Source organism: Chrysemys picta, chromosome 16, assembly GCF_011386835.1.
Source record: "Chrysemys picta bellii isolate R12L10 chromosome 16, ASM1138683v2, whole genome shotgun sequence".
Taxonomy (NCBI): Eukaryota; Metazoa; Chordata; order Testudines; family Emydidae; genus Chrysemys; species Chrysemys picta.
Window position 1 is genome coordinate 11084926 of NC_088806.1, and position 25471 is coordinate 11110396.

Genomic DNA, 25471 nt, shown 5'->3' on the forward strand with positions numbered 1-25471 from the left:
AGACTCATGTCCATGCAGGCCGGGATCTCGCCAGTAGATCACAGTCATTGGCCCAACCAGCCTGATACCCTCTCTCTGAGAAACAGCCAAAGACACTGTAACCCTTCCCCCACCCGCTGCACACGGACCCTTATCATACAGTATTATGTGGGAATATTCCCCCTGAAACCCAGCCCAAGGGCAGTTTGTGACCTGAAGCAGGAGTGTAGCCTGTCCCTTTTATTTTCATTGTCAATGCAGATTCTAATATTACTTCTACCATGCCAGAATATGCACCATAGCAGAGATCCCTGCCTCCTCTTCCTGCTGTGAGAAAAGTTACAGGTTACTGATGGGGAAACTGAGGCACAAAGTGAGTAAGGGACTTGCTGAAAGTCCCACAGGCTGTGTCAGAGCTGGAAGGGAACAAAGACCCTTAGAAATGCCTTAACCACATCACTGCCTTTCCTCCCAGATGTGTCCCACTCTAGGGCTGGGCAAGCAGTCCCTGCTCAGTTACTATCCAACTGCCCTGACCATAGAACCCAGGAGTCCTGGCTCCCAGCCTCCACCTCCCCTTTGGCCCCACCATTCTAACCTATTAAAGCCCACTCCTTTCACCAAGCAGCAAATTCAAGAATTAAGGTGATATTTAAAAATAGGCTTGAAAGGATTGGATTTTTAATCAGTCAATATCGGCAAATGTTGATTTCACCGTACACACACAAACGAAAAACCCATTTTGAGTATAATAATCTAAAGTCACAGAGAGGCAATGTAAGGGGAAAATGCTGTTTCAGAACCTCTTCAATTGATTTAATGATATTTACTTTTGTACATTTGTTGACGGTTTGTATCTGAGCAGTTATAAAGCTGTAACTTGAATCTCAACATCTGCCATTGAATAATTGTCTGGCCCCAACCCAAATTCCCCACAACTGTGAAAATTTAAATCCATAAAATTAGAAAGGCTTCAGTAAACATCAATCTCTATCAAAATGATTTAAAAAAAATCAAATTCTGCCAAGTTTATTTAAAAGCAATCCCAACATGCTAGGAAATCAAACTATCCACATAAGGCACCCCAACAACCTTAACTCTGCCCTGTAGTGACACCAGGCCATAGCTGCAGTGGTAGGATGAAAGCATTTTAACATGTGGAGTCCCACATTCGATTAAAGGGATTTGTAAAGACACAGGTGACTTTTCCCCTCAGGGCGCCACCTGCACTCGATTGTTCCTTTTATTGTTAATTCCCTGAAGTGAGCCGATACATTCAATTCTGTCTGATCTAAAGTATCCCTTTCAGATTTCAGGCATGTCTCTATTACTTTGCACGTAGGGCCAGGCCCTGGGAGAGACGGAGCTTTGGCTTCATTTAAACTTGGGGTTGGAAGCAGCTTCCACAATTTGGCCCCTAGTATTTCCATTTTCCCCTGTCCTGTTTAAAAAGTCCTGGGCAGCGGGGAGGGGCCAGTGCTCACTGCAGGGTCTGCAGCTGAGTCCCTTAGATTGTTATAGCCCAGCAGAGGGAAGGCCGGGATTGGTGGGTCTCTGGGGATTTAATAATAAACACGCCAATGTCCTAGTTCTTAATGAATTTTCATCTGACGATTCCCAGAACACACTGGCCAGCCCCGGGAGTCCGGGGAGGGAATATGACTAACCTCCTTTGGCCAGCGGGGACCCAAAGCACAAGGAGCTTTCCGCGGTTGGCTCGCAGTCACCCAGAGTGAAATTCACTTCATGGGGTAAATCCCGAGTCACTGGGCTGTGCAGGTGAAATGCTGGGATGGGGAGGTGAATTCCAGCCCTGCTTCCCAGGCATGGGACCCCAGCACAACCCCCGCCCTCGGCCTTCCCTTGCAGTGATGGCTTCTGCCCCACTTGGTGCTACCAGAGCCCCCGCCATGGGGCACAGAGGGGGCAGAGTCCCTGCTGCAGAACTGCTCCTCCTCCCCGCAGCCCCCATGCTGGGCTGTGGTTGTGTGTAATGCGGGGAGGTTACTCTGGGTCTCCAGGCTGGGGGTGGGTTTCACCCCAAGAGAGAGACAGGGACAGAGCAGGAACTAGCACTCCTGTGACCCATTCCCTGCCCCAACCCCACACCCAGTCTCCAGACAGAGCCTAGAGGAGGGGGAAGGGCCCTGGGGGCTGGCTGCTCTCTCCCTGGGCTGCTGTGAGAGGAACGCAGTGCCCCCTCGCACAGCATGCACACAGCCTGAGGCAGATGGGAAATGCAGTTTCCTTGGGGGTTGAAAAATGTTCATCCTGGAGCCTGGAGCTCTGTCTCCCCTTCATGGCTGGTCCATGTCCAAGCACGGCCATGATCTGCCATGGAGAGCAGTGCAGTGGAGGGGTCTGGGAGGGTATAACCCCTTTGCCTATTTATTTCTCCTCCTGCCTCTGCCCGTTTCTCTCTCCTTTCCCCTTTGTGCCCTTCCCGTGTGTGCCAGCAATGGCAGCAGTGCTGACACGCCCAGAGAAGGGCTGGGGAGGGGCTATTCGTGCCGGCTGTGAGTGCTCTTAAAATATATACTGCTGCTCACTCCACTGGGATCTGGGAGCCCGGACTCAGCAGCCGCTGCTCCCCAGCAGGGTCAAATTATTGACCATTTCTTGATTCCCCTCCGCTGATTTTTGCCCCATTTTCTTTCCAGTTCTCCAATGCCAATTTAAAATCCCCTCGCACTTGGGGCGTTCACCCACCCATTTTACTTGCAGCGATTTGTCTGGGCGTAGGTGGGAAATTTGTTTTTTGCCCTGAGTCATTCCCCACGTGGGAAGAGAGTTAGTGGGTGCTGCTTGTGAGAGCCACAGCTGCCTCTGGGGTGGAAGTAGGGGGGCTATTCCATGCCAGCAACATGGCATGAAAGGGGCACAGGAGGGGAAGGGAGGTGCAGGTGTCCCCCATGGAGAGTGCCTAGTCCCAGGTAACCCAAGTCCCAACTGCTGCCCCCCCCACCATGGCCCAACTCTGTTCTATGCCAACTACCAGCTGCCTGTCATCTCCTGCTGCTCTGGCCCTGCTGCCAGAGAACCTCCCAGCTCCATTCCTGTTCCTTTGCCTGTGAAAGTTGCCTTGCCCAGGGCTTTGCTGCCTGTGTGAATGGCAGGTAGGGATGGGGAGCCATCACTTTCTGGGTATGAACATTCATCTAGTCCCTGACACCTTCATTAATGCAGAGGTAAGGTTGCCCAGCAGTATGTTGGGCCCTGCCAGAGTGTCAAGTTCAGCAAAAGTCAAACCTCCAAAAACTTGGAAATACAGAGCTAATGTACACGCCAATGCAACCTTAACTCTGCCCCCTGGAGCTGGCAACAGCCACTGGGCATTCTCTGCCAGCACTCCAGCTGCACTCTCTGTGTTAGGTGTAGCTGCACTGAAAGGTAGAGGGGTTAGTTGGAGCAGCTTGGTAGAGTTGTGATGTGATGAAATCTGGGCATTAATTTGAGGAGTGTCACAGAACCGTGACTGTGATATGAGGAGATCTGGGTTTGAGTGTCTCTCCCCCATGGGTATGATCAAAGGAAAGAGAGGTATGTGCACCTTGAGGTGCCAATCTGCATCATGTCTGCACTGAGTTGTGTTAGTAGCAGGCCACAGGGGTCTTCTTGCCGTGGGGATTGTCAGCAGTAAGGTGGGATAGGAGCGCCGTCTGTGTGCTCAGTGATGGGTCAGTGACAGTGGAACGTTAGCTGGAAATCTTCTGGGGAAGGGTGGAAGGGCTGCAAAAGGGGGCGAAGGTGTTGTTACATTTACCAAGGCTACGTCTGCACTGGAAGCACTACAGAGGCAAAGCTGCACCAATGCTTCTAGTGCAGAGGCTGTAAGCTGGCGGGAGAGAGCTTGCCCATCGATTTATTAACTCCAGCCCCCATGCTCAGGGGTGGCTTATTCACAGCCCTGAGCAATGTAAATTATACTGAAGAAATTTCCAGTGTTGACATGATCCAGGAGTGAGATGGTTTCTAGGGAGCAGGCTGAATGTTTCAGAGTAGAACTAATGTAAGTACCTCCTGTTCACCTAAAACCAAATTCAGTCTTAGCAAAGGGCAGGGGTTTGTGCTGCATTTGTCATGGGCCCTGTTCTCTGAGTGATATGCACCATCTGCAACAGCACAGTGGAAGTGTGGGAGTAATCAGTCATCACAGAATCATAGATGATTAGGCTTGGAAGAGACCTCAGGAGGTCATCTAGTCCAATCCCCTGCTCAAAGCAGGACCAACCCCCAACTAAATCATCCCAGCCAGGGCTTTGTCAAGCCGGGCCTTAAAAACCTCTAAGGAAGGAGATTCCACCACCTCCCTAGGGAACCCATTCCAGTGCTTCACCACCCTCCCAGTGAAATAATGTTTCCTAATATCTAACCTAGACCTCCCCACTGCAACTTGAGACCATAGCTCCTTGTTCTGTCACCTGCCACCACTGAGAACAGCTGAGCTCCATCCTCTTTGGAACCCCCCTTCAGGTAGTTGAAGGCTGCTATCAAATCCCCCTTCACTCTTCTCTTCCTCAGACTAAATAATCCCAGTTCCCTTAGCCTCTCCTCATAAGTCATGTGCCCCAGCCCCCTAATCATTTTTGTTGCCCTCTGCTGGACTCTCTTCAATTTATTCACATTGTTTCTGTAATGGGGGCCCCAAAACTGGACTCAGTACGCCAGATGTGGCCTCACCAGTGCTGAAGAGAGAGGAATAATCACTTCCCTCGATCTGCTGGCAATGCTCCTACTAATTAATGCAGCCCAATATGCTGTTGGCCTTCTTGGCAACAAGGGCACACTGCTGACTCATATCCAGCTTCTCATCTACTGTAATCCCCAGGTCCTTTTCTGAAGAACTGCTGCTTAGCCAGTCAGTCCCCATCCTGTAGCAGTGCATTGGATTCTTCCGTCCCAAGTGCAGGACTCTGCAGTTATCCTTGTTGAACAGTATCAGATTTCTTTTGGCCCAATCCTCCAATTTGTCTAGGTCACTCTGGACCCTATCCTTACCCTCCAGCGTATCTACCTCTCCCTCCAGCTTAGTGTCATCCGTGAACTTGCTGAGGGTGCAATCTATCCCATTTCCACGGGGTTGGGGTTTTTTTATACTATAACTAGAAATGTTTGCTGTAGGAGATAATGTTAATTCAGGCAGTTATAATTCTCACATAGGGTAATTGTAAGCATAGAGAGGTGAAGTGTCTTGCCCAAGGTCATGCAGCAGACCAGTAGCAGAGCCAGGAATTGTCCCAGTCCAGCTGTCTTTCCCCTGGGACTCTCAGTGGCCATGTGATTCTTAGCTGTTTCTCCCATCATCCCTACCTGTTGTTACAGTGCACTGGGGATAATGGTGTTTCAAAATGCTTGCAGTGTCTATTTGCTAATGGGACTGATGGGAGACATTTCAGGCATGCTTTGTGGCCCAAAATCTTGACAGCTTTATGACATCATGTCATGACCAGGCTGGGGGTGGTCAGTCCTAGTGGTTGGAGCAGGAGTTGGGAGCCAGGAAGTGGAGTCAGTGGTCAGAGCTGAAGTCAGGAATCAGGAGGGTCAGAGCTGGAGTTGGGAAGCAGGAGAGGAGCAAAACTGGGAACAAGGCAGGATCAAGGCATGGAGCAGACACAGGAGCACCTGATGCACTGTGGTTACATTAACTCTCCGTATACAAGAGGAGACTGGTGCGCTGCTATCTTTCACCCCTACCCCTCCCTCAAACACTTCCAGCTCACTCTCCCACTCCTGTCCATGCCTGGCAGCCATTAGCTGGCACTGGAGAAGCCACGAGCATGTAAGAAGATAAGACCTGCTCTCTCCTGCCTTGTGCGGCTGCATTCACAGATCCCAGGCAGGAGCTTACTGGAGGGCCGCATGCTACCCTGGTTATGTAGCCCAAGCTGCAGGTCCCACACTCCCATTTCCAGCTGGGACTTCTGCCTTTGCTTTAGCCAGGTTGCCCAAGGCCCACCTAGTTTATCCTTCCACCTAGCCTAGGGTGACCAGATGTCCCAATTTTATAGGGACAGTCCCGATATTTGGGGCTTTGTCTTATATAGGCTCCTATTACCCTCCATCCCCTGCCCGATTTTTCACACTTGCTGCCTGGTCACCCTAACCTAGCCAGGCCCCCTGCCCCACGGAGGGGTGACGTATACCTTAACTATTCATTTCCTGGATTTTGGAGGATTGAATTTGTTACCTTCCCTCCACCCCCACACATCCCCAGTCTCAGCTCCCATGGGGCCAAGAAGAGGGAATCAAACTCCTGCAGATGGACAGAGCCTCCTTGACATCAGCTCACATTGGGGAAGAGAGGTGGCAGAGAGAGCCGCTCACACTGTCCCAAGAAGGGCAGAGTCCCCCAGATCCCAGGACAGAGAGGGGGCAGGGAGAGGGACTCACTCCCCTGCAGAGGTGCAGGGCCTCCCCTAGATCCTAGTGCACACAGCTAGAGCCAGAAGTCCAGAATCGGAGCTGAGGGTCAGAACTGAGTTACCTGGAGTGAAACAAAACCAAGGGAAGGCTGGAAACAAGAAGGTGCAGAAGCTGTCACAGCCATGGGGAATGGTGTGGGAAGCCAACTGACTCTGCTGCGGGTCCTGCTTGCTGACAGTAACGCCCCCTTGGCAGCCTTAGGGCCAAATTTCTCAGAGTACTTCTGGTGGAACTCTCACAAGGATGTTCTCTACTCGTTAGGGGGGAGGGATAGCTCAGTGGTTTGAGCATTGGCCTGCTAAACCCAGGGTTGTGAGTTCAATCCTTGAGGGGCCACTTGGGGATCTGGGGCAAAATCAGTACTTGGTCCTGCTAGTAAAGGCAGGGGGCTGGACTCGATGACCTTTCAGGGTCCCTACCAGTTCTAGGAGATGGGATATCTCCATTAATTATTATTCTCAGGTCACTCGGCCAGATCAAAGACTTCCCAGTCCACCAGAAACTGGGGCTTTCCCCTAACTCACCGAGAGTCAAGGATTTGGTGGACCAAATTGTAACGGGTTGGATCACAGAAACCCCCTGGGAGCTGCCAGCTGATGTGCCAAGACTACTTCTGCCCCCTCCTTTCCCTGCCAGCTTGGGACCCCAGCACCTCATCTTGCTGAGCCAGACACTCCCGACTGCTCCAACAAAGACCCAGGGTCTGAATTACTTGCCCCAAAGCTGCAGGTTTACCTGAAAACAGCTCACAGTAGTGTGCTTGTCTTTAGCACTCAGATGCCCAACTCCCCATAGGGTCTAAACACAAATAAATCCGTTTTACCCTGTATAAAGCTTATAAACTCATAAATTGTCTGCCCTCTATAACACTGATAGAGAGATATGCACAGCTGTTTGCTCCCCCAGGTATTAATACATACTCTGAGTTAATTACTAAATAAAAAGTTATTTTATTAAATACAGAAAGTAGAATTTAAGTGGTTCCAAGTAGTAATAGACAGAACAAAGTAAATCACCAAGGAAAATAAAATAACATGCACAAATCTATGTCTAATCAAACTGAACACAGATAATCTCACCCTTAGAGATGCTTCAGTAAGTTTTTTTCTCAGACTGGACATCTTCCAGGCCTGGGCACAATTCTTTCCCCGGTACAGCAATTGTTCCAGCTCAGGTGGTAGCTAGGGGATTCTTCATGATGGCTCCTTTCTCCTCTTTGTTCTGTTCTACCCCTTTATATATCTTTTGCATAAGGCGGGAACCCTTTGTCCCTCTCTGGGTTCCCACCCCCTCCTTCTCAATGGAAAGACACCAGGTTAAAGATGGATTCCAGTTCGGGTGACGTGATCACATGTCACTGCAAGACTTCATTACCCACTTGCCAGCACACACGTATACCAGGAAGACTTACAGGTAAAACACACCCATCTGCAAACAATTGTCCTGGTTAATGAGAGTCATCAAGATTCCAAACAACCATTAATGGCCCACACTTTGCATAATTACAATAGGCCCTCAGAGTTATATTTCATATTTCTAATTTCAGATACAAGAGTGGTACATTTTTACAAATAGGATGATCACACTCGGTAGATAATAAGCTTTGTGATGATACCTTACAAGAGACCTTTTGCATGAAGCATATTCCAGTTACATTATATTCACTCATTATCAATTTTTTATAAAATCATATAGACTGCAACGTCACACAAATACTCCTCCTATCGACTGAATCTTATGGGTGGCAGTAGTGGGCTGGAGCAAGTTGGCTTCCCAGTATAGGGCTTCAAAAGTGAGATGTGAAAGATGAGATGGATCTTCAAGAACTTGAGCAGCTGTAACTTGATGGCTCCTGGAGTCACTGGTTCTGTAATATTGAAGGGACCCAGGACTTGATAGTCTAGTTTGGCAGATGGGTGGCTTGATCAAAAGTTCTGGGCAGAGAGCTGCAGCTTGTCCCCTATGGGCAGATTGGGGGCAGCCCACATGGTGCTTATAGACTTGTTTAGTGAACTACAAGTGGCCTTTGAGCTCCCGGTCCACCTGATGTGGTGGGAGGCTATATCTGTGGTGGCTGGTACTGGGTAACTCATGGACAAGTCTCGGTGGTAGCCATAGTTTGCAAAGAATGGGCCATATTGGATAAAGGCATGGCTTGGATTTTTCTATGTAAATTCAGTGTAGCACAGGAGGGAAAAGCCAGTCGCCCTGGCAGTAGCTCAGAAGCAAAGATACTTCTGTAAGATTTTATTAGTTTGCCTATTAGCCTGCAAGTGAAAGATGGATTAGGGGAGGGACTTGATGCCAAGGACTCCCAATATGATGCCTGTATGTAACCTGTGATAGCAGAAGGCTTTTTCAAGCTAGAGCCGAGCCATCTCCCCTGTGGTAGGAATTGTACGACACAGGATGAAGTGCACCATTGTTGTTAGCAGGTGGATGACAAGCAGGATTACTAAGTGTCCTTGGGAGCATGGCAGCTCTACAGTGAAGTCCATTGAGATAGTCAATCAAAGCTGTGGATTCATGGGCAGAGTTTGGAGGAGATCTAGGGGCTTCAATCCTGAGTTCTTGGTATGGGCGCGCAGGTCACAGGATTGCATATAATCTTAGATGTAAGCTCAGAGGCCTGGCCACCAGAAGCTCATTGAGACCAGATTCCAAGTCTGTAGCTGGCCAAAATGGCCTGCAAAAGTGAATTGTGACAATGTTTCAATATTTGAGGCCTAGGTTGTCCCTCTGGATCATAAAGACAACCTTGCAATAGGGGAAGCCATTCTGCAGTTGAAACTCTGATTCGTGTTGGGTTGGATACCTGCATCATTCAGGGTTTGGGTCGGGAATGGGTCATCGGGGATCAGGTAGTGGATGGAAGATGTCACACAGCTGACAATAGTCCTGTTGACAGAGTTGGATGCCTTGAGCATAGTGATGGAATGCTCTTCATCAAGTGTGAGAGACTCAACTTTGCAGAACAGGGCATCTGCCTTCCCTTTTCTCATTCCTGGGTGAGAGATTACAACAAAATGTAAGTGAGAACCAAAGTGGGATCCGTTGGTCCCTCTTCTTCAAATTCATGTAGCAGTCCCTAGGTATTCGAAGTTCTTATGGATCATCAGGACTTGGATTAGGAATTGGGTTCCTTCTAGGAGGTGGCACCACTCCTTGAAAGCCACCTTTTAAGATGGTATCTCCTTCCCCAAATGTCGTAATTGTTCTCTGTGGCGGTTAGCTTCCAAGATTAAAAAGCACAGAGTGGATTTGGTTGTGCGGACCTGCATGTTGAGATAATATTGCACCAATGGCAAAGTTTGAGGCATTGTTCTTGATATAAATGGGTTAGTGGGATCTGAGTGAATCAGGATAAGTGATGAGGTGAATGCACTCATCAGTCAATCAAGGGCTGACTGATTCTCTGTGGACCAGGCAAAATTGGGTCCCCTTTTTCTCGGTGAAACCAGGCTAGAGAATCTTTTAATAAATTGCCTGTAGAAATTGGCAAACCTCAGGAATTGTTGCTCCCCTGTACATCCTTGGGTGCAGCCCAGACAGATACTGCCAGTCTTATGTGGGTCCAAGGTGAGTCCCTCAGGTGTGACCGTCTATCCCAAGAATTTCACTATCTCCTTATTGAACTCGCATTTCTCAAACTTTGAGTAGAGATGGTTGGTTTAGGTGTAGACTCTCCCAAGACTGCACACATGCTCAGGAGTCAGACCCCAGGGTCAGAACCTAGTTATTTGGAGTGGGGCAAGCCTGGGTCCAAGGCTGGAGCAGAGCTGGGAACAAGCAGGTGCAGGAGCTATCACAGCCATTGATGAATGCTTTGAGCAGCTGCTGGACTGCTGTTGCTGCTGGACATAAGAGTTGGTCTGCTGACTCTTCCAATCAATCACACAGTATAGCCAATTAGCAATCTATTACAAGCTAGCTGCACTCGTTAGGTTGCACAGAAACTGGTTCTGCTGCAGGCCCTGCTTTCAGGCTGACTGCTTGCAGGCCCTGCTTCCTGACAATCATTTATTTTTTTTATAGAACAGAACTGAAAAAAATTGCCTCTTAAATTCTTCATTATTAGTGATACTTCTACCATTTAGTAATGTACCAATACCATTGTTAGGATTTGTTTTGTTCTAGTACAATTTTAAAAAATCTTCTTTATATCATCCTTAACTCTGCTGGCCCTAGAATTCGCCTTGTGTCCCTTTGCTTCCCTTTTCAATTTCCTACAATTCCAAGCTTCTGACTTATATTCTTTCCTATCGACTTCCCCTTTCTTTTATTTGTTATATATTGTTTCTTTATTTTGAGGGAGTTGGGATTCCTTCCAGGGGGCTGTACCAGGACCCTGCTGGGGGCTCCATCTACTGTATCAATCTCTGGTTAGTAGATGTGTGATAAACGTGAAGACCGTGCCTCCCTCTGTCCTCTGGGTGGAATGAGGGGCTCTTTCTCACCTTACCCTGATGCCTCCTAGCTGCTCTGAAAAGCATGGAGGTGGGACTCTGCTACCATGCCACTCCAAGAGCTTCCATTTTACTGGCCCTGCTCTCCCATAAATAGTGTGATTATCACTGCGGCAGCAGGTACTGACTGGGGAATTGTTCTCTTTCAGTGGGTGGTGACCTTCTAGGAAGTGGCTGTGCATTTCACCAAGGAAGAGTGGGCTCTGCTGGACCCTGCTCAGAGAGCCCTCTACAGAGACATCATGCAGGAGAACTATGAGAATATGGCATCGCTGGGTAAGAATTCCTGTCCCATCAGTTATTAATAATTGTGGGGGCTTGCTTTTATGTTTTCTCATCATATACTTTGACAAGTTTCTAAAGTTTTTATATCCCCCTCCCCTTTTTTTTCCTTATGTGATTTTTTTTTGTGCTATCAGCCATTTTGGAAAAAAATAGCATTTTTACATTTTATTTAATTTATCCTTTCTGGATTTATGAAAACTGAATGATAACTTTCCTACCTTTTCCTCATTTTAAGAGTCAATTCTAAATAAAGTCTAGTAAACAGATGTACTATGTCATGCATGGATTGTGTGACGGTCAGATGTGCCCATCTGTTGATGGGAGAATGTATACAGTGCTGTTCGGGAGTGAAGGGAGAACAGGGAGCAGTGGGAGGGGAAAAGAAGTTGCCAGTAGGTGGGGAGGGCTGAGGCTGTGTAAGGAAGGGGAAGGTGTCTGTGGAGGATTAGGGCTAAGGCCTGGTCCACACCTGAAACTTAGGTTGACCTAGCTATGTTACTGAGGGATGTGAAAAAAAAAAATCACATCCCTGAGAGACATAGTTAAGCCAACCTAAGCCCTGGTATAGACACTGCTAGGTCGATGGAAGTATTCTTCTGCCAACCTAGTGTGGCAGAGCTCCGACCTTGTCCCTGTGAGTCCCGCACTTCTTGGCGGTTTATGCTAGCCTCAGAGGCTCACTGCGACCCTCCACGTAGCCCTTCTCTCTCGAGGGCCAGGGTTACAGTCTACTGAGCCCTTTTCATCATCAGCCAGCAAGGAGGTTGGTGAGAGAACTCCCACAGTCTCTGTTGTCCCTAGGGCTTATTTCAGAACAGTTTAGCCTCCTGTCCTGACAGGGGCCTGTCTTCCCTTCCTAGGAGGTGTTTCTGTAGTGGCAGGTTGGGGGGAACCCAGCCCCGCCCTCTATTCCAGGTTCCAGCCCAGGGACCCTAATGGTAGCAGCTGTTGGCAGCCAACCTTTCACTGCCAGAGTTGCTACATTTCCCTGGGTCACTTCCCCAAAGCTCTCCCGCTTCTCCTTCTTCACCCTTACCTTAGGGCTCCCTTACCGATGGCTTGAGGGTGTCTTAATTAACCAGCCCTTCAGCCGCACTTCCTCTCCTCTGGCTCCTTGGCTCTCCCCAGCCTGACTAGAGGGAGCCCTTTTATAGTATCAAAAGGGCCTTAGAGTCATGTGTTCACATTATCTTAATGGCCTCACCTGACTCTTTGCAGGTTAATTGGAGTCAGGTGTTCTCATTAGCCTGGAGCAGCCCCTGCTCTGATCAGTCAAGGAACAGAAAACTGCTAATCCAGTGGCCAGTATATCTGCCTTCTACTACTTTGTTGTACTCCACTGGCCTGGGTCTATCACACTAGCTACCGTCTCTCAAGGAGGTGGATTTCTTACAGTGACAGAAAAACGTCAGTGTACTGAGTGTCTATGCTTATAATTAAGGGTTGTTGCTGCACTTAATTGTTTCTAGGCATTATATGTTATCTTCCTATGTACTCTGGCCTCACTAGGCATACATAACAAAATTATTGTCGGACTCTTGCATTAAAAATGATTGCTATTTTTCTTCTATATATAGTTATGGTCTCTTGTTCTCGCCACAGTACTGATGTCTTTATGCTTCAAATAGGTTTCTGCAGACGAATAAAACTTTTAATTAGAAATCATATCATACCAACACACCATTAAGACATAATAATGAAAAATTTACATTAAATAAGTTTAGAATGATTGGCTCACAACTGTGTCCATTCCCTTGTGTTTCACAATTTGTTTTCCAGAGTCTTGTTGTAGAATTCCCAGTTTTTCATCAGATGAAGGATCTGAAATGAATACGGAGTAGCAGTAGCCAATTGTATAAACAGATTTCATGTTTTCTTGAAGTTACTCTCAATGTTTAGTATGGCTTTATTTTTCTGTTCAATGAATAGTTGCAATTAGCTCATGATCATATATTTACACAGACTTTGGCCTTGTCTACGCTATAGTGTTTTGTTGACAAAAGTCAGATTTCATCAACAAAACAGTTGTTGTGTACACACTACAATGCTCCTCTTGCCAATTTAACTCTTCTGCTTTGCTGACAAAATAAAGCCACCATGATGAGAGGCATAGGGTTTTTGCGGCAAAATTAGGTCGACAACGTGTCAGTGTAGACACTGTGCTGGTTATATCACTGTACATGGACTCCAGGAGGTGCCCCACAATGCCCATCCTGACCGCTCTGGTCAGCAATTCAAACTTGGCTGCCCTGAAGCCAGGTACACAGACATTCACCTCTCCCCCTTAAAGTACTGGGAAATTTTGAAATTCCACTTCCTGTTTGCTTGGTGTGGAGAACTCACATTGCATCTTCCCAGCTGACCATGATGGCTCCATGCAGCAAACGTGCTCCTGCCTGGAGTACATCGGAGTTGTTGGATCTGCTGGGTCTGTGGGGAGAGCAGTCTGTCCCAGCTCCTTCCAGCCATAGGAACTGAAATAGCTACGGGAAGATTTCTCATGGCATGTTGGAAAAGGGCTACAAACGGGATGTACAAAGATCAAGGAGCTGAGGCAGATGTACAAAAAGGCAAGGGAGTCAAACCATCTGGTACTGGATCTCTAGTGCTGCACCAGAGACCTGCCACTGCTACAAGGAGCTGAATGTGGTCTTCGGTGGTGACCCCACCTCCACCACCAAGAGCCCTGTGGATACTTCAGGGGGGCTGGAGACAGCGGCCAGCACACTCAACCCTGAGGACAAAGTGGAATTGGAGGATGAGGTGCGAAAGGCTCATCCAGTACCATGGCAAGCCAGGATCTCTTTTCAACCCTGGAGGATTCAAGACAGTCCCAGCACTCCGGCTCTGGCACTCATGGTGCAGAAGGGAGCTTCGGTAAGTGCTCATTTTGATTTCATACTGCTCTGTTTCATATATAGCTGTCCTTGGTTTCATTTTATGGTAGAAGTTGGTTAAGGTATAGAAATGTAAAAGACTAGCAGTTTTTGTGTCTGCTTCCCATTCCCCTATGCGGCTACACAGTGGGGGTGTGACCAGACCCCCAGGGTACAACCTGGAACTGTGGGACCACTGTGCCCCCTTAAATCTCCAGCCTGGGCTGGCTCTCAATACTTTGCCAGCGATAAAGAGTGAAGCCCTCAAAGTGGTGTTTTCACTCAGCCACCAGCAAGCAGAGGCACACCCAACTAAGCTGCATGAAGGTTCCCAAGCCCCTAACCTTGAACCCCAGAAACATACCATCTTACACTGCTCGAGACCTTCTCTTGAAGAGTGCAAACTTACTCATTAGTTCACCACTTCATCAAAGGAAAGTGGACATGCCCCAGCCTTTGTAAGCTGAGCAAATTTCCCAGCACTTTAGACAAACTCACTGATAAGGATAAAATGTTAAAAGAATAAGTTTATTAACTACAGAGCTAGATATTTAAGTGATTATAAGTGGTAGGCATAAAGGTCAGAAATAGTTACCAAATAAAATAAAAAGTAAGTATGAGTCTAAATCCTAAATCTCGTTAGACTAAGCAGTATTTGGATCAAGCAGTTTCTCACCTCACTGGATGTTGTAGGCAGGTTACAATCCTTAATACACAGGCTGACTTTCCTCCTCAGCCTGGGACCAGGCTCCTCAGTTCAAGTTTTGTCTTCCCACTGTTCTTGTTGCCGTCAGTGTAGGTGGGGGAGGAGAAAGGTAATTGTATGATGCCACTGTCCCTTATTTTATACCCTCAGTCAATGTGCCTGGAAAATACTAGCTCAGACATATCCTGGTAACTCTAGTATCGGGGGTAGCCGTGTTAGTCTGTATCCACAAAAACAATCAGGAGTCTGGTGACACCTTAAAGACCAACAGATTTAATTGGGCATAAGCTTTTGTGGGTAAACCCCCTCACTTCTGCAGATGCAAGAACTCCGGTAACTCTGTGACTGGTACTCTGTGACTCAGCAAGGCCTGAGCAATCCCACTGGTGTGGCCTTGTGCAACTGTGTCATAGAGTTGAGCAATCCAGATTATGTGGTACTTGCACAACAAGGCACAATTTACATAATTGTAAATTCCTTGTTTATGACACCCTTGCGGTCATTTAATGCCCTGGGTGTGGGTTACCTCCTTTGTTGTCACTGGAGAACTAGCCGTGGGCGACTCCCAAACCCACAACGTATTTCATTAATAACCATATAACAGGCTCTCATAACTTCATACACACTAACAATATACATATTTTGACAAACAATGAGTTTCAGCAGATCATGACCTTTCATATGGTATCTTAAATGGCATGCTTTGTATGATATATCACAGCCATATATGAATGAAGAATAGGGGGTGTAATGGGGTCAGGACTCACCACCACGGCACCTCCTTCTGGTTAGTCCAGGAATTAGCTCGTCCCAACCTCAGAGCACCTCCTGCTGGCCGGTGTCTCTCCTGCTTCCTGATAAATCTCCACCACTGAACTTCAGGCCCTGCGTCCCTCCTGGCCTGCGGTGCCCCTTCTCTTGTGTACTGCCCTGGGGAACCCCAATCCTCTAAGCCCACTTTGCCTCAGTGACCCATTGCCAGTCTTCATCTAGCCCCTTCCCTCAGGGGCAAACTGCAGTCTGAAGTGGCCACTCATCATTGGCAACGGGGTTGGACCTGCTACCTCTTCCTCCTGTGGCTGCTTCCCCACAGCCCTAGGACCTCCTCCAGCCCTTAAAACAAGGCCCCTGCCTGGGGGTTTGCCAGGCTATAGCTTCCCCAGCTCCTCCTGCCCTTCCCCAGCACTGCGCTGTCCAAAGTACCCTTTTTTCCTTCAGGCAGCCAGGTCCATCTCTCTCCAAAGCTGGAGAAAGACTGACTGCCTTCTGGCCCTGCAGCCCTTTTATAGGGCCCAGCCTGGCCCTGATTGGCTGCCGCCCAGCCTTCTATGTTTGGTTTTCAGCCCCAGCCTCCTCCAAGGACTGGCTTTTAACCCTTTTAGGGCTGGAGCGGGGTGACCGCCCCTTTACAAGGGGTTACAGGGTGCTACTTTGAGGTACAGTGTGTCACAGGAGGCCCAGTGGAAAAGTGTTAATGCACACCAAGATTTCACAGGAGTCCTCCAGAGGGATAGCTAGGAAACTTTCCTGGAGGTACTTGCCAATTCTCTGCTGAAGGTTCCTTGACAGAGCTGCTTTGTTTCTTACCCTGCTGTAGGAAAATTTCCCGCATCAATTGGCAATCACTTGTGCAGGGATCAAAGCAGCATACAGGCAATCAGCATAGGGACCCAATCTGAAGCCACACATACGCAGGAGATACACTATTGCATTCTTGTTTACCCTCAGGAATGAAGTATCAGCTTCAATGACCCCTGCTTATGGAAAACGGTGACAGAATTTACAGTAGTGTCTCTAGTTGCTTGCAGTGATTCTCTTCCAAAACCACCCAGACATTTTGCCCCATCTTGGATCTTCCCCCATCCCCCCCATGGGCCAAACTCACCACGTTTAGGGCACTCATAGTGCTTGCCAAGGGAGAGTGAGAAAGAGGTGTATTTAATTACTATGATTCAATGCTGTGAGTGCACTCACACAGTCCTGCCTCTATTGATTGCTTCTTGTGTTTCTGCAGATGTGGCCTTGAGGGGAACCCCTTACACACTGGCAGAGCGCTTGCGTCAGATAAGGAGGCCACCCAGGTGGAGTAAGGAGGACATATTTAGAGAGGTGCTCCAAACGTCTGACACCACAGATCATGATCACAGGGAATGGCAAGAGTCAATTAATGAAAAATTGAAAATACATAGCCAGGAGAGGTAGCAGGGCCAGGAGCAGATGATAGAATTGATGGAGGACCAAACAGAGATGCTGAAGTCCCTAACTGAGATAACTGTGTGCCATGCCCTCCCCAAACTCCACCCTCACATTCTTTGCATGTGCCCTGCTTGTTGTTGCGCTCCACCTTTCAGACAGGTTCCTTAACTACAGTTGGACTTACACACAGCTATGAGAGCCTCCATTAAGAGACTGCACTTCAGTGTGCTGTCCCTTGCAAGACATTGTATATTAGTTATTGCTGTTTAATAAAAATGTGCTCATAGGAGAAAAATAAAGACTCATTTTCTTTCTACATATGATGGTTGCTGCTGGAATTCATACACAGTGGGAACGGGCACATATGCAGACTACAGATCATACTCAGGAAACAATCATCACAAGGGTCATTCCAGGCAGCATGTAAACAAAGCTTAGCTTTGCATTGCTGAAAGACACATTACTGTGGTTCATTGTCAAAATGCTGCTTCAAAGCCTCCCTGATTCGAATAGCCCCCCTATTGTGTCACTTTAATAGCCCTGGTATCTGACTGCTCAGAATCAGTCGCCAGGTGATCTGCCTCCATGCTCCACCCCAGGCAAACTTTTCCCCTTTAGTTTTACAAATATGCAGAGTTCAGCAAGCTGCTATGTCCATGGAAGTATTTTCCTCATTGAGGTCTAACCTGCCATAAAGGCATCGCCAGCGAGCCTTTAATCTGCCAAACTACATTCAACGGTCATTCTGTGTCTGCTCAGCCAGTTGCTGAAGCATTCCTTGCTGCTGTCAAGGTTTCCACTATATGGCTTCATGAGCCATGGGAGTAAGGGGTAGGCTGAGTGTGACGTTATTGATATAATCTGGGACCATATAGATCATTGTTGCAACCAAGGTCCTGTAGTGGCACGCAAATCTTGTATAAAGGGGGTCAAATGGGGTGTCTAAGACAAGGTTATGGTTTACTGGTTATGATTATGCTGTCTATATGTGTGTATCACTTTTGTAGTTGAAGTTATGAATATTGGCTCTATACTGTCTGTATTTCAAACTTATGCTATGCTGCTGGGTGACATCCCAGACAAACTGGTGTTAGCTCTGCCTAGCCTGCTTGATGGCCCATTAAGGACCATCAGCTATACAATGGACCCATTGAGAGAAGGCAGATACGCCTTGTAACTCAGCAAAGTATGCAGGGACTGGCCCATGTGACTCCAGACTCCATGTTGCTGTAATTTTCCACAGTAAGAACAAAGAGGTGTTCTTACACCTGGAAAAGACTATATAAGGCTGATGCCTCATCTCCATCTGGTCTTCAATCCTGCTTCATACCTCTGGAGGAACTTTGCTACAAGCTGAAGCTTTGAACAAAGGACTGAGGACCCATCCCAGCGGGGGATGTATTCCAGAGACTTGATTTGAACCTGCAGTTTATTCCATCGCTGCTGCAAGCCTGAACCAAGAACTTTGCCATTACTGTATGTAATTGATTCCATTTAACCAATTCTAACTCTCATCTCTATCTTTTTCCTTTTATGAATAAACCTTTAGATTTTAGATTCTAAAGGATTGGCAACAGCGTGATTTGTGGGTAAGATCTGATTTGTATATTGACCTGGGTCTGGGGCTTGGTCCTTTGGGATCAGGAGAACCTTTTTCTTTTACTGGGGTATTGGTTTTCATAAACATTTGTCCCCATAACGAGTGGTACTGGTGGTAATACTGGGAAACTGGAGTGTCTAAGGAGATTGCTTGTGAGACTTGCAGTTAGCCAGTGGGGTGAGACTGAAGTCCTCTTAGTCTGGCTGGTTTGGTTTGCCTTAGAGGTGGAAAAAACCCCAGCCTTGGGCTGTAACTGCCCCATTTGAGCAATTTGTCCTGAGTTGGCACTCTCAGTTGGGTTCCGCCAGAACCGCATTGTCACACTGAGTCTCCTAGGATCACTATGGGCATTTCAACATCCCCCAGTGGAATATTCTTGTCTGGAAAGAAAGTCCCTGCTTGCAGCTTGCTATACAGGCTAGTGTTCTTAAAGATGAGTGTGTCATGCACCTTCCCTGACCACCCTGCTTTGATATCAGTGACACAACCCCGGTGATCCACAAGCACCTACAATACCACACAGAAGTAGCCCTTTCTATTGATGTGCTCCATCGCAAGATGGTCTGGGGCCAAAATTGGGATATGGGTATCATCTGTCACCCCAAAACAGTTAAGGAATCCCATTCCTGCAAAGCCATCTGCTAATTCATGCACATTTCCCAGAGTCACAGTCCTTCATAGCAGGATGCAATGAATGGCCTTGCACACTTGCGTGAATGTGACCCCCACCGTCAACTTCCCGACTCCAAACGGATTCGTGACCAACCTGTAGCAGTCAGGAGTTGTCAACTTCCACACAGCAATTGCCATGTGCTTCTCCACCGAGAGAGCAGCTCTTATTTTGGTGTCCTTGCAGCGCAGGGCAGAGGTGAGCTCTGCTCACAGTTCCAGGAAGTTGGCTTTGTGCATCCAAAAGTTTTTCAGCCACTGCTTGTCATCCCAGACCTGCATAACAATATGATCCCACCACTCAGTGTTTGTTTCCCAAGCGCAGTAGCAACGGTCCACCATGTGCAGCTGCTCCATGAATGCCAAAAGTAATCTGGAATTGTTTCTTTCCATGGCACACAGCAGGGCAGGCTCCTTGGATTCCTGTTCAGATTTGCAGCTGATGAAATACTGTATGATTAGCCACATTATGTAACCAGGGCACTACGAATGTGCCTGGCGGGCAGTAAAACTTGCTGAGTGCCTTTGTCACTGAACCATGCTTGTATTTGTCTTTTTTATAAGTAACATTGAGGTTTGCTGAATTAACATGCTGAACTATTTACTAATTACACTAAAGTTTTAAGGACAGAAGCAGGGAGCACCCTGAACACCATTACTAAGGCAATGACATTTTAGCCTTTAGCCCCCTCCCACACACACACGTTTTTTCCCTAAGCCCTGTGACCCAGCCACCTTTGCTGAAATCTTACGTTCCTTGCACCGACAATTTGCTCCATTCCTGCCACAAATGTGTGCTTTCTAGTGATGTCATTGGTTGGTAGGGAAACTAATGGGAACTGAAAGGGTCTCACTTCACTCACTCTCCTTCTGCAGTGACCACAATCTGTCTTCCCTGCAGGTTCCTGGGATCTATGAGTTAGTCCCTCCTAAAGTTGCATGTCCTGATTCTTCTTTTTCACATTCTTCTTTCCCAGAAGAATCAGAGTCTGTTGCACCTAAATTATAGTATTTAATTCACTGGAGTTATCCACGCACTGGGGGAAATTCATACTCCCTTCCATTTCTCCTCACTTACTAGAGTCCCCAATTCCTCAAAATGTGCTTTCCTGACATATAATACCCTGACATACTGCATTCTGGGACCTCTGCACTCCCTCTTCTTCCTTACTGTGCTGAACCCCACCAGCCAATGCTCACCTGTTCCAGCTCTCCTCTGGCTCATAGTCTCTGGTCCTCTCTCTGCCAGAAAGAAGCATTTCTCGGGGGACTTACCCACTGTCTGGAGTCTTCATTGTCTGGGACACGGAATCTCTGTGTTTTAGAAGCCCATTTGATGAGTGTCTGGCTTTGTGTGTTCACAGGAGAGATGGGGATAGTTAAATTCCCCAAAAGCAGAGTGTCCAGCACCTTTGAGCAACTTGAGAGTTGGGCCTGGTTACTGGCTGGGGTTAAAATAATAGAACTTTTTTTCTGACAAGTGTCCCATGAATTCAACTGATGTCCCTTATTTTCTTCCCCTGAGCAGGGTTTCCTGTTTCCAAACCTGATGTGATCTCCCAGCTGGAGAAAGGGGAAGAACCCTGGGTCTCAGAAATCCAGGAATCAGAGGAACAAGAGATCCTGAGAGGTGCCTGCCCAGGTGAGGAATCATTAAACGAACTCAAAAACTGTCAGTGCCTGAAGGAAAGAGCTGGGACTCCCTACAAAGTCCTTCGGAGCTCTCTCAGTTCAGGATTTTCCCCAGCATGTGTCATATCCTCAGGGCATATGTTGCTCATGACTTCCTGCCCATCCTGACTGACCCCGGGCAGTAGCTCCTTCCCTAACCTGTTGTCATCCTGAGTGTTTGGATAGGGAGTGTGGAAACAAAATTTCTCCCATTTTCTCTCCCCTATGGGAAAAAAGGTTATGTAATTCAGTTCCTGATTTCCCCTCCATCTCTCCAGCACTTACTTTGGTTTCCTCTTCCATTTTCCATTCCTGTTTGTGATTTCTGTCTGTATCCCAGCAGGTGATGGGATAGTGAATGAGAAGAAGGGTCAGAATCTTCAGCAGAAGGATGATGTGCAACTGGAACCACACAGGATATTATTGCAAAGATCCAAAGGGAATGTGTCCAGAAGTCTTGAGCAAGGAAAATTGTATGAGAGTCAGCACAGGCCAGAGAGCCAGCCAGGGGAGAAAGAGGGTAAATCCATTAATTGTCAGACAACTCTCAAAGACCTCAGGGGAACCACAGGAGAGCACACAAACCTCACAGAAGAGGGAAAAAACTCATGCACCGAGTGTGGGAAAAACTTCCGAGGACGCTCAGGCCTTAGTAATCATAAGAGAATCCACACGGGAGAGAGACCCTATGAATGCAGCGAGTGCGGGAAAACCTTCACACAGAGTTCTCACCTCATTAGACATGAGAGAATCCATACTCGGGAGAGACCCTACGAATGCTGTGAGTGCGGGAAAAGCTTCACTCGGCACTCAGACCTTATTATACATCAGAGAATCCACACAGGGGAGCGGCCCTATGTATGCTCCGAGTGTGGGAAAACCTTTGCTCAACGCTCAGCCCTTACTAAACATCAGAGGATCCACACAGGGGAGCGACCCTATGAATGCAGCGAGTGTGGGAAAAGCTATACTCGGAGCTCAGACCTTATTACACATCAAAGAATCCACACGGGGGAGAGACCCTATGAATGCAGCGAGTGTGGGAAAACCTTTACTTGGCGCTCAGCCCTTACTACACATCAGAGTATCCACACAGGGGAGAGACCCTATGAATGCAGTGAGTGTGGTGAAACCTTTGCTCAGCGCTCAGCCCATATTAGACATCAGAAAATCCATGCAGGGGAGAGGCCCTATGAATGCTGTGAGTGTAGGAAAAGCTTCACTGAGAGCTCACACCTTATTACACATCAAAGAATCCACACAGGAGAGAAGCCCTACGAATGCTGTGAGTGTGGGAAAAGGTTCAGTCAGAGCTCATACCTTACTAAACATCAGAGAATTCATACAGGAGAGAGACCCTACGAATGCTGTGAGTGCGGGAAAAGGTTCACTGACCACTCTAGCCTTACTAAACATCAGAGAATCCACACAGGGGAACGTCCCTATGAATGCAGCGAGTGCAGAAAAACCTTTACTGAGAGCTCACACCTTATTACACATCAGAGAATCCACACAGGCGGACAATCCTATGAATGCGTCGAGTGCAGGAAAAGGTTTGCAGAGCACTCAACCCTTACTAAACATCAGAGAATCCACACAAGAGAGAAACGCCATCAATGCACTGAGTGTGGGAAAACCTTCTCTCAACACTCACACCTTATGAATCATGGGAGAATCCACACAGGAGAGAGACCCTATGAATGCAGCGAGTGTGGAAGAACCTTCACTTGGCGCTCAGCCCTTAGACATCAGAGAATCCACAGCGGGGAGAAACCCTATGAATGCAGCCAGTGCAGGAAACGCTTTACTGAGAGCTCACAACTTGTTAGGCATCAGAAAGTCCACAAGGGAAATGATAAATCATAAAAAACCATATCTAGGGCTGACAAATGCTTTTTTCCCTCTTTAATACTTTTCCTAATTCCGACATCCAGACCGTTAAAGTTATTTGCACCATTTGCTTCACCGTGGGCCCTCATGTTGTTTCCCACCTTTTCTTTTGCAGCTAGCCCTTCTTTGGAGTGAATCTCATGGGCCTTTCTGTAAAACTCCATAGTCCTATGACTCATGGGAACGTGTGTCCCTCCTGCCAGGAATGTCAGTCAGCTCAAGGTGTGGGAGATAAGGGTGATCTCAACTAGCTATATCAGCGTAAAAATCTACCTAGGCCTCATCCCCAGTAGGATTTTCCATGGAGTTAGGTAGCTCGTGTTAGCTATCCTGATGTAAAAACACAACTAATCTTACAGTAACAACATTGCTCATGTCTAGTGTCCAAGGTTCTCTAGCACATTTCCTTATGACCTGACCCAGTCTCCGTTTCCTAGTCAAAGCCAATCTGGAGCATTACATTTATACTCTTCCTCCCACTGCAAAGTGACTGTTAGAGCCACGGAGTTCACCCTTTGGAACAGATTGTCTCATTCCCAGTTGTTCACACGTTGAATTTGGGTGTGCTGAAGATGTTTTGTATCATTTTCCTCATTTAAAATACATTTAAATATAACAAAGAGCAGTAGCAGGGTGGAAAAAGTGTGGTTTCAGCCTCTGTGGCACCTGAAGGTGATGGGTGATTTGCAGGGGTTCCATCCTGTTGCAGTGTTACCTTCTAAGTTTATCTTCCTCACATTCTGCCCGTCTACTTCCCAAAATGTCACTTGATTCAGTGTCCTCAGCTCTCAGAGGCTAATACCCTTGAAGTCTAGAAAGGAGCAGTGATGCTGTCTATCAGGTTGCCAGCTCAGACCAAGACAGCAGCCTAATTCACTCACATGCTAAGAGAAATCAAAAGAGTGTCAAAAGGTATTGTACTGTGATCAGGCCAATTCACTTCTGTGTTGGTATATTTCAGAGGAAATGTAATATAATTGTTCTCGCTTATCCATAAACCTGTTGATTGCAATAACCTTACATTAGCTATGTCCCTATACTTAGTTAACCCTAGATCAAAAGCATGTGATTGTATTAGGATGAGAATTTATTTGATGTGTAAACTTCATTTCAACTAATGAAAGATTGCTTGGAATGCTCAAATGAATGCATAATGGTACTATTCTTGCATCGGAATTGGTGCCTTGGAGCGGTAAATGAAGAAGCATGCTGACTTCAAAGCATGGGTCATTGTGTTTGACACTGGGAAATCTACAAACTTAGCCCTGGTCTACACTACACAGTTACGTCATCATTAGGCAGCTTATGTTGACCTAACTATGTCAGTGTACACACTACAGCCTTGCTCTCACCAACGTAAGGGCCCTACTACACCAACATAATAAATCCACCTCCATGAGAAGCACAGAGTTTATGTCAGTGTAGTTAGGGTGAGGCAGTATCAGTGTAGACACCATGTTACTTACATCAGCTGTTGGCTTACCTCCACCGCAGCCATGAAATTGATAAGAAGGCCCGGCTACCCAGCCAGGCTGCTGCCGGGTCTCTGCTCCAAGCCAGGCTGACACCCAGGCTCCCAATTTGGGCTACCACTCAGACTCCCTGCTGGGAGCCCTGCGCCCTCTCCCTCCCCTGGGCTCTCAGTTCCCCACCGGGAGCACAGCAGCTGACTGGACTGTGGGTGTGGATCTCCCTGTGGAAGTGCTCCTGGTAAGGATATGCACCACCAACAGAAGGAGGGTAGTGTGGACATCAGCCACAATCAACTTAAAATTGTAGTGCAGACATGTCCTGAGTCTGTTTAGTCAACAAAGGAAGAGGCCATGCTGTGATGAGAGCACCTGCCAGATTGCTTTCTGGGGAAAGCAACTATAAGAATGAACCCTGGGAATGATCCCATATCTCTGAGCTGTTTGGACACTTACAGGGAAGCATTACAGATGCAAGACAGAGATTCTCCAGAATTGTTTTGGGTATCACTGGAGCCTTTTTGACACTGGGAGATAACTACATCTCTACTATCATTTTGGACTTACAAACTTGGTCTCACCTGTTCATGTATTTTACTTGTTTTAACCTCAAACTCTCATTTCTTTTTCTTAGCTAATAAATCTTGAGTTAGTTCACTAGAAGAGAAATTGGCTGCAGCATTGTCGCTGGTGTGAGATTAAGAGTATCCATTGACCTGGGGTATGTGACTGGCCCTTTGGGGCTGGGAGCATCATGGGCTGCACTGGCTTGGTGCTCGGGAACCACTCCGAATGAAGTTCAGACAGGACCCTTGTGTAATGTGACATCACTCGGCATACACGCTTTAGGGCAAGCCTCCTCGGCTTCAGCACCTCCTTGGGTCTGACCTCAGAGTGTTTCATGCCTGATTCATGCTGTGAGCTCCCTGCAGTGAGCCCACCTGAATAGGACACCTGGGGGAGGATTACTTGCCCCCAAAGGGACCATGCACCCCACCTTTGCAGTCAGCAGTGACTCTTAGCCAGCGTTGTAAAACAGAAGGGTTTATTAGTTGTCTGGAACACAGCGTAGAACAGATCTTGTAAGCACAGAAAGCAGGACGTTACAGCAAAGACCATCTTGGGGGCGGGAGGGGGATCCAGAGCCCTGGGCTCTTCCATCTGAGTCCCAAGCTAGGAGAACGACCAACTTCTAGCAGTCCACCCTCAGTCACGCCCTGTTGCTCCTCCATCCTTGGTCT

General features: G+C 47.5%; 2 protein-coding genes and 1 long non-coding RNA gene across 6 annotated transcripts in view; 2 read left to right on the forward strand and 1 right to left on the reverse strand.

Moving 5' to 3' along the window:
• The window catches only part of LOC135972074 (zinc finger protein 271-like), a 312092-nt gene that overhangs the window by 59499 nt on the left and 227122 nt on the right, over window positions 1-25471 (forward strand). The gene's annotated exons all lie outside the window — the stretch shown is intronic.
• Window positions 7329-25471, reverse strand: part of LOC135976000 (uncharacterized) — a 262775-nt gene continuing 244632 nt past the window's right edge. Inside the window, exon 2 of the long non-coding RNA XR_010593233.1 lies at window positions 7329-11881. This is a non-coding gene — a long non-coding RNA (uncharacterized LOC135976000). The remainder of the gene's footprint in view (window positions 11882-25471) is intronic.
• On the forward strand, window positions 11018-24899 carry LOC101934963 (zinc finger protein OZF-like). Of its 4 annotated transcripts, none has more exons than XM_065569831.1 (4): window positions 11019-11144; window positions 12933-14030; window positions 20729-20842; window positions 21212-24899. In XM_065569831.1, the coding sequence occupies exons 2-4, from the start codon at window positions 13940-13942 to the stop codon at window positions 22735-22737; spliced, it is 1731 nt and encodes a 576-aa protein (XP_065425903.1). In that variant the 5' UTR covers window positions 11019-11144; window positions 12933-13939; the 3' UTR covers window positions 22738-24899. The 4 variants fall into 4 exon arrangements, with proteins under 4 accessions (XP_065425905.1, XP_065425906.1, XP_065425903.1 ...); XM_065569832.1 differs by having other exon boundaries at window positions 21215-24899; XM_065569833.1 differs by lacking the exon at window positions 12933-14030 and having other exon boundaries at window positions 11018-11144.